This window comes from Otolemur garnettii, unplaced genomic scaffold, assembly GCF_000181295.1.
Source record: "Otolemur garnettii isolate 467f Iridium unplaced genomic scaffold, OtoGar3 scaffold00010, whole genome shotgun sequence".
NCBI lineage: Eukaryota > Metazoa > Chordata > Mammalia > Primates > Galagidae > Otolemur > Otolemur garnettii.
In genome coordinates, this window is record NW_003852405.1 from 22,788,191 (window position 1) to 22,796,677 (window position 8,487).

Consider the following 8,487-nt stretch of genomic DNA (forward strand, 5'->3'; position numbering starts at 1 on the left):
GCCACCAGGCAATGCCAGCGTTTTGAGAGGGGGAGCCTTGAGCACCTGTGGGGTGTGGGCTTATTTTCTAACACGAGCAACTTCTTTCGTTTTTTTTTTTTTTCTTTTTGAGACACAGTCTCGCTATGTCGCCCTCTTGCTCTCGGTAGAGTGCTGTGGCATCATAGCTCACAGCAACCTCCAACTCTATGGCTTAAGTGATTCTCTTGCCTCAGCCTCCCAAGTAGCCAGGACTACAGGCGCCCATCACAACGCTTGGCTATTTTGTTGTTGTTGTTGCAGTTGTCATTGTTTAGCAGGCCCAGGCCAGGCTCGAACCTGCCATCCTTGATGTACGTGGCCAGTGCCCTACTCACTGAGCAACGGGCACTGAGCCGTGACTTATTCTTCATCCCAGGGACTACTGGACACACCTGCAGCCACTTGGCAGCGGCTGGGCTACCTGGTCACCCAGTGGGGCGAGAGCCCGCAGTACTTGGGCTACCACTGTTTCTCTGGGTGGTGATGTGCTGGTGTGGTGGAAAAGCTGAGCTGGAAAACACACAATAAAAATATCCTGAAGTGATGATACCTGCTCTCCGAAGCATGAGGAGCCCCAGCTTTAGTTTCTGTAGGAGTCACAGTCATTGCCTATTTGTAAATTAGGCAAAATAATAGCCAACTGTGTCTCCTGCTTACTCTCGACCAGCCACTGTGCTAAACTCTTCATTTAACAACCCTGAGGCCGACGCTTATTCCATATCCCTCACTCTCATCGCCTATGCTCACCACACCCGGTTGTGATTGAGCCAACATGCCCACCCCAGGTACCGGTTTATGTCGGACAGCTGTGACACGCCTGTTGCCTGAAGTCCCAGCTTGTTTTGCACTGGGGCTGGGGGCTGGGGTGTCCGAGCACACCAAGCTGCAGGGGAAAGGCCTTGCTCCCTTTAGGTCTTTGCTCAAATGTCACCTTCTCTGACAACCTTATTTAAATTGGTAGAGCCTGGCACTTAGTAGGCACTCAGTGTATTTTTTTTTTTTTAAGTGAACTCATGAAAATAAGAAAGTTCTCTAGAGAAAGTACAGAACAGCAAGCACCGTAGGTCGGGGTAGGAAGAGGCTGGGCACGTTTGGTGAACAGCAGGCCGGGTGGCCGAGTGGGTGTGAGCAGGGCAGAGGAGCAGGGGACAAGCCGGGAGGCAGCAGGCAGCCGCCTGCACCGGCCTTGCAGGGCGCAGGGAAGCCTTTCACTTCTATTTCCACACTCAGCTTTGGACATGACATCCTAATCCTTTACCTGGGACTATTATTATTGCCTCCTGATAGGACTTCCTGCCGTGAGCCTCTCTGCACACTAATCCATTCCTTATCTTCCTCCAAATAAAGCTGATCGTGTCACCTTCCTGCTTAACTTCTATTAATTCTCTGCACAAATTATAATCCAGCTTCCTGAGCTTAGTTTATGAGAGTCTTCACTATAGGACTACAACTATGAAAGTCAGAGAAAAGAAATAGCTAAAGAGGTTAACAAATAGAAAAATATACCATGCTCATGGCTGGGAAGAAGCTACATGGTTAACAGATCCATACTATCCAAAGCAGTATGTAAATTTAATGCAATCCCTATTAAAGCCCCACTGTCATACTTTAAAGACCTTAAAAAGACTTTAAAAAATAGTACTTTGTTTTGAAGGCTATAGTAACCAGTTTGATGTAAGCATTCTAAATTGCATATAAAACAGGCACATTGTACCCCTTAGATGCAAAGTACACAGTTAAGATTTAATAAAAATAAAACTATAGGACTCCAAGGTTTGTCATCGGGGGTGTCACGTGCTGTTATTGCCTTTTTGTGCCTATACTGGTCAAGCCCCAGTGCTGACTAGGAGGCCTGCTGCTGAGCCCCATGTCTTGTTCTAAGTCTGGGAAGAAAGCTTCCAACATTTTACAATTAAGTGTGATGTTTGGCTGGGAACTATTTTAGATGCCCTTTATCGGAGTAAGGGAATTCTTTCTATAGTTGCTAAGAAATTATTGTTGTCCTTATCATGAATGGATGTGCAACTTTATCAAATGTTTTTCTGCATCTATGTGGCACCATAATTTCCCTTCTTTAACCAATCACTGATTTATCTTCTATAATTAAATGAATCATATGTTCCCTGGCTAAATCCAACTTGAGCTTCATGCGTTAGCCTTTAAATATTTTTTTTTTTCTAGATTCAATTTGCTAACATTTTGTTTAGCACATGGCCCTACAATTTGTGCAATGGAAGCATTTTTGGGAAAGGTGATAAAAAGCAGAGAGGTTAAAGCAAAGTTTGAGTTTTCCCTCCTGCCTGGGATTAGGGCCTCTGCGTGGACACCCAAGGCCGGGGTATAGGGATATCTGAAGCTCTCTATTACTAGAAGAAAATACAAATTTTGTTATTGAAACTGTTCGTATTCAGCACAAGATTCAATACATATTCAGTACAAAAATGGACACAAATATTATTGTTATAATTTAGAAGTTTTTTAATAGCATGAAATAAAAGCCCGTATTTATAAATAACCTTATACATGTTCAGTTTGCTAGATCATTCTATATAAAAAGTAATGAACAGAAGGAGGATAGGTCCCACAAAGTTCCCCAAACACCCCCTCGGAAGGCTCTTCTACAACATGTCGATGAATGACCTTCTCTCTGATATTTTGAGTAGGCCGAGACTGATGAGGGTGGTCTTTTCCAGGTCCAGATACTGTTCATAGTCCAGTTTCAACCCAGCCTCAATTTGTTCTTTTGACTTCTGATATGTTTTCTGTGGGGAGGAAAATAAGGCATTCCTGTAAGGTGCTGATAGTTAAAAATACCAGAGGATGAAAAAAATATATACCAGAGGATAAGAAGGGGCTGTCTGGGAACAGTTGACCTGGCTGTTGCTCTCTGCAAGGGGTTTGCAGGAGGGTAAAAGGGTAGGAGGGATCTCAAGTGCTGGGAAAGACAAGGCCCTCCACTGTGGCCCTCCAACCCTCTCCCCAAACAAAATACAACACAACACAACAAAACAAAACAAATCTCCTCTTCCAGACTTCTTCACTGCAACGCTTGCCTCCCTGGTGTAGCCTGGAAGGTGATTAATTGCCTAGAGCATACAGAATTCTTTTCAAGTCCCTCCTCTCCTAAACCCCACGTAGACAGCACAGCTTGTGGATCACATGGTAATGACTCTTCTTCCCAGCTTTGGGTCTACAGCTGAAATTGCAGTTTGAAAAATTCCCATGTCATATCCTTTAAACAGTGAGCTCTGTCCACATCCTATGTGTGCACATAGAAGGGTGTAAGGTTTTCCTGCAATCTGTGGGTGAAGCGTACAGCCTCATCCTGGCACCTGGTGGGCATTCGTTAAGATCAGCTTTGCTGGACGAATGTGTGATTGTTTCCTGGCCTCTGTAATAGTATTAATAGCAAACACTAGCACTTTCTATGTGCTGGCAACAGGCATCCAATGCCCACTGCAGTCCTCTGAGGTTGTCACAGTTCTTGTTTTCATTTGCTCTTTCATCAGCAGTTGCTTAGGGGCGGCATGTCTCACTAACACTAGTTTCTACTCAGTGACCTTTCTCGTGTCCTAAGTGTAACGGAGGAACCCCTTTAAAGCCAATTCCCTTATATACCACCGAGATCCAGAGAGAATTTGAGAATGGGAGCCCCAACTTAACAGAAAGGACTACATCAAACAAAACGAGGATACAAGGAGGGGTGGAAAAGCTTTGGAAACTAAAAAGCACAGTACAATTTTAAGATACAATTATTATAATATTCCAGAAGTTTAAAAGTATGTCACAGGCAAATTATTTTTTGATTATGCACAAGTCTACTTGTTCCTACAGATGTAGGTGATGAGGAGCTTGAGAAGCTGTCACTCCGGTATTTAAACACTCATGCTGATTGTGGATAATTGCTGGGGTAGGAGAAAGTGGCAGATTATCACCCACAATGGAATTTCAAATGTTTGTTAAGTGCACAAAAGAACCAAACCAGGACCAATTTGTTTAGAGTAATGGGACACAGTGAAAAGTTAATTAACTGGTATTTCTTTTATACTTTGTTACCGCTAAACAATGTGTTTTGAAATGAGACCCTCTGCTTCTATTGTGCTAATTAGTATCTATCAATAAGTGACAATGTTAACCCATTTGCTAATGCAGTACATTAAAATATTACATGCTGGTGCTTTTTGTTAAGACTGAGGGTCTCACATGAACAATTCTGTTGGAGGAGGAAATGTATTTAGTTATAAGGAAATGGTAGATAGGAACAATGAAGAAATCCCACAAGAGAAGAAATGAGAAAGAAAGTAGAAATATACACTGCAAGAAGAGATGGGTTCACAGAAATTTAAAAATGCCCAAATCCAGGGGGCACAGAGTCACAGAATCATATCACACAGGGAAAAGCTGGGAAAGATGAGAGTGGGGCCTTTTGAGCTTGGGTTCCTTTTTGGTATAGTTTAAGATGCATGAGTTCCATACCAGATTTTCCTCTATTTCAAGTTTAATAGCTCTAGTATATTGCTGTTTCCCCCCAAATAAGACACTGTTTTATATTTATTTTTTCTCAAGAAGACTCACTAGGGCTTATTTTCAGGGGATGCTTCCCTCTCTGTGCTGAAATGCATGGCATGGCTATGCAGATATACTGCACAGCCACACCCATCACTAGGTCTTATTATCGGGGTAGGGCTTATATTGAACAAATGCATAGAAATCCTGCTAAGGCCTATTTTGGGGGTAGGTCTTATTTTCGGGGAAACGGGACATACAGTAAAATTCATCTCTCTCCCTTTCCTATCTATCATGTTTCTATCTCTATCTATTGTTATAATAGCTCCCATTTACTGAAAGCCTCAAATTTGTCCTGTTATTTAACTGAAAGCCTTATAAATCCTAAAAGGCAGTTATCAATATTCCCATTTTCAAGATGAGAGAACTGATACTTGGCAAAAATGAGACCCTTGCTCCAGATCGCTCAGCTAGTAAAAGGCAGAGTTGGGATTTAAGCCCACATGGGTTTTTTTGAGACAGAGTCTTACTATGTTGACCTTGGTAGAGTGCCTTGATGTCACAGCTCACAGCAACCTCCAACCTCCAACTCTTGGGCTTAAGTGAGTCTCTTGCCTCAGCCTCCCAAGTAGCTGGGACTACAGGCACCCACCACAATGCCAGGCTGTTTTTTTTGTTGTAGTTGTCATTGTTGTTTAGCAGGCCCAGGCCAGGTTCAAACCCACCAGCCTTGGTGTATGTGGCCAGCACCATAACCACTGTGCAACAGGTGCTGAGCCAGAGCCCACATGTTTTGATTCTATGTTCAATTCTTTTCCCACTGCTTGTTTTTGTTTTTGTTTAGACAGAGTCTCACTCTGTTGCCGCAGGTTAGAGCATCATGGCATCAGCCTAACTCACGGCAACCTCAAACGCCTAGGTTCAAGTGATCCTCCTGCCTCAAATAGCTGGGGCTGCAGGTGCTTGCCATAACACCTGGCTAATTTTTCTGTTTTTAGTAGAGATGGATCTCGCTCTTGCTCAGGCTGGTCTTGAACTCATGAACTCAAAGGATCCACTTGCCTTGGCCTCCCAGAATGCTAAGATTATGCTTAAGCCACTGAATCCTGCCCCAACTGCCTATTTTAATGCATTATTTACCAGATACTACAATCTATATAATGAAAGCATTCAAATTTTGAATCAATGTATCTATTCTAAAGGACTTTAAAACTATAGAGGGTGGCGCCTCTGGCTCAAAGGAGTAGGGCACCGGCCCTGTATGCCAGAGGTGGAGGGTTCAAACTCAGCCCTGGCCAAACACTGCAAAATAAAATAAAATAAAAATAGAAAAGTTCAGAAACTTAAGCTGGGGCAGCGCCTGTGGCTCAGTGGGTAGGGCACCAGCTCTATATACTGAGCCCAGCCCCGGCCATACTGCAACAAAAAATAGCCAGGCATTGTGGTGGGTGCCTCTAATTGCAGCTACTGAGGAGGCCAAGGCAAGAGAATCGCTTAAGCCCAAGAGTTGGAGGTTGCTGTGAGCTGTGATGCCACAGCACTCTACTGAGGGCGACAAAGTGAGACCCTGTCTCAAAAAAAGAAAGAAACTGAAGCTGGATAGAATCTCACTGGGTGTCCAACTGGCAGTTCCTACTCCTAGTGAGCTTGGAAATCACTGGCACTTTGACTCTCATGAGAACAAGAGGAGAATGAGAAAAGGCTTAAGTGCCCTGTGGACTGTGGAGTAAGCGAAACAGTCCTGTTTCCGCTGGTGTTCGAGGAAAGCAACTCTCATTTCTGAGATTTAACTTACACTTCTTTTCCTCTCCTTTTCCATATTGATTTGTTTGATTTCTTTGTCACGAATAACTTTGCGCTGGGCGACGTATTCCAGATGCTTCACCTCTCTTTGGAAGTAATATTGTACACTTGATACCTGCAGGAAAGAGAGGCCGGAGAAGGCAACCTAGAGTCCCTTCCGAAGGTTCTGTGAAAATTCCTGCCACTTGTAAGTAGGCAGGTGACCCTCTAATCCTCCTCCCTCAGCTGCCTTATCATTGCTAATGACCGTCTATCTAATCCTTGGGCAGGTTACCTACTTTGCCATACTTCAGACCTTTTAGGTGAAAGTGATTTGGAAATTGGGCTTCCAGACCTACTCCCAGAGAAGGTAGCTCCGTTTCAATTTGGGGTCTACTGTGATAAGATTTATATCCCTATGCCTTGGAGGTTTCCAGAGTAGGGTGGGAAGGACAGAACTGCACAACCCAGCAAAATTCAGCAATTGCTTTTTCCTTTTCTCCCTTCTCACTTCTCAGACGGAGTGAAATTTCACATCACCAACCAAACTTGCAAAACCCAGATGAGTGTATCCATGGAGACACTTAATGGTACTAAAAGCAAAGCTGAGTTCCCGGTCCCCCGCAGAGCTTATTAGCACTGTAGGCATAAAAATGGAAGCAGGAAAGTCAGCAGGGGCCTTGGAGAGGAAGTGGGGGAGAGAGTATGTTTTGAACTAAGCTAATGTTGTTGGGACTTGCAACAGATTGCCACGCACAGATTTAATTTTGTTGTATATTTACTTATGTATTTCTCTTCATTAATCATTTCCAAACCTCACGATTAGCATTGGTAGAAATACACAGGTGGTGGCTGCAAGGCAGAGGGGTGTACAGAATATTGCCGGGTCAGGAGCGTTATCTGCAGTACACCAAGTTGAGGGAGGAGGAGGTGAAGGTGGGCGTATGGAAACGTCAACTGAGCCCTCAGGAAAGGGCATTGCTGACACAAACATCCTACACTTTAGTTAGAACTAGAAAAGGACATTCTACGATTATGAATCCTTACATCAAGTATTCTCTCAAAGTCGGGATTGATTTACTTGGTTTCCCTCCCATCTCCTGTCTTTTTTTTTTTTTTTTTTAACCTTCAAATTTTTTAACTCATACACCAGAAATACATCCTCTTATTTTTGACTTCGCGGATCTTCGGTTCCCTTATAGAGAAAATGCTTCCATTTCTAACACACTTTTGGGACCTGCCTCAGCAACATCTGGTCATATTAAGTCCTCAAAGGCAAAGGTCACTCACCTCGTTGCTGGAAGGGTGACTTAACGTCCAAGGAATTTCCAATATATGCAGTGTTCCAAAATGGTCAGCTATAGCTAAGAGCTGCTGCTTAGCTGAAAGATTTTCGGAATGGGAAGAAAAAGTCAGCAAACAGAAAGCCACCTTAAGAGGTTAAATAGGAAATGTGGTTTTGTTTCGTGGCCTCCCAAAGAACTTTCTAAGGATACGACGATCTTGGTGTCTTTTATCAGATGTTCAGAACTGAACCATATAAACAGGAAAAAGTCATTTTTTTGTCAGTTGGTGAGTTGAAAGCTGAGACTCTGAGCTTTTTTGCCAGCCACCCCGCCACCTTGAATCTTGTTTTCCTGGCCTCTATAGCAGGAGAGTGGCTCCCAGCTGAGGTTGACCCTTTTATATAAACCTTTTCTGAGGTTGGGCCTTCAGGGCAGACTTGGGAAGAAAGTGGGCAAATACATGGAAAGATTTTAAAAGACCAGTCCTTTAAAGGAGGGGTGGGGAGAGGGAGGAGGATGGGCGGAGGGAGAGTAATTGGTGGGACCACACCTATGGTGCATCTTACAAGGGTACATGTGAAACTTACTAAATGTAGAATATAAATGTCTTAATACAATAACTAAGAAAATGCCATGAAGGCTATATTAACCAGTTTGATGAAAATATTTCAAATTGTATATAAAACCAGCACATCGTACCCCATGACTACATTAATGTACACAGCTATGATTTAATGAAACAAAAAAGTCCTGAAGTACATTTTCACCAAACACAGTAAGGGCTAAAAGCTACCGTTATCCAAATGAATTTTAGAGATATAGCCAGAACCACAGTTTTCTTTTTCTTTTTTTTTTTTTTTGAGACGGAGCCTCCAGCTATCCCCCTTGGGTA

The 8,487-nt window shown here is 43.2% G+C and overlaps 1 protein-coding gene across 1 annotated transcript in view; it reads right to left on the bottom strand.

Annotated features, from left to right (window-relative positions):
• Window positions 1-2,557: 2,557 nt before the first annotated feature.
• Window positions 2,558-8,487, bottom strand: part of WDR63 (WD repeat domain 63) — a 71,162-nt gene continuing 65,232 nt past the window's right edge. Inside the window, exons 21-23 of the mRNA XM_012801673.2 lie at window positions 7,600-7,691; window positions 6,323-6,445; window positions 2,558-2,783 (exon numbers count right to left, since the gene is read on the bottom strand). Of these exons, the coding sequence (XP_012657127.2) occupies window positions 2,640-2,783; window positions 6,323-6,445; window positions 7,600-7,691 (359 nt within the window). The 3' untranslated portion in view covers window positions 2,558-2,639. The remainder of the gene's footprint in view (window positions 2,784-6,322; window positions 6,446-7,599; window positions 7,692-8,487) is intronic.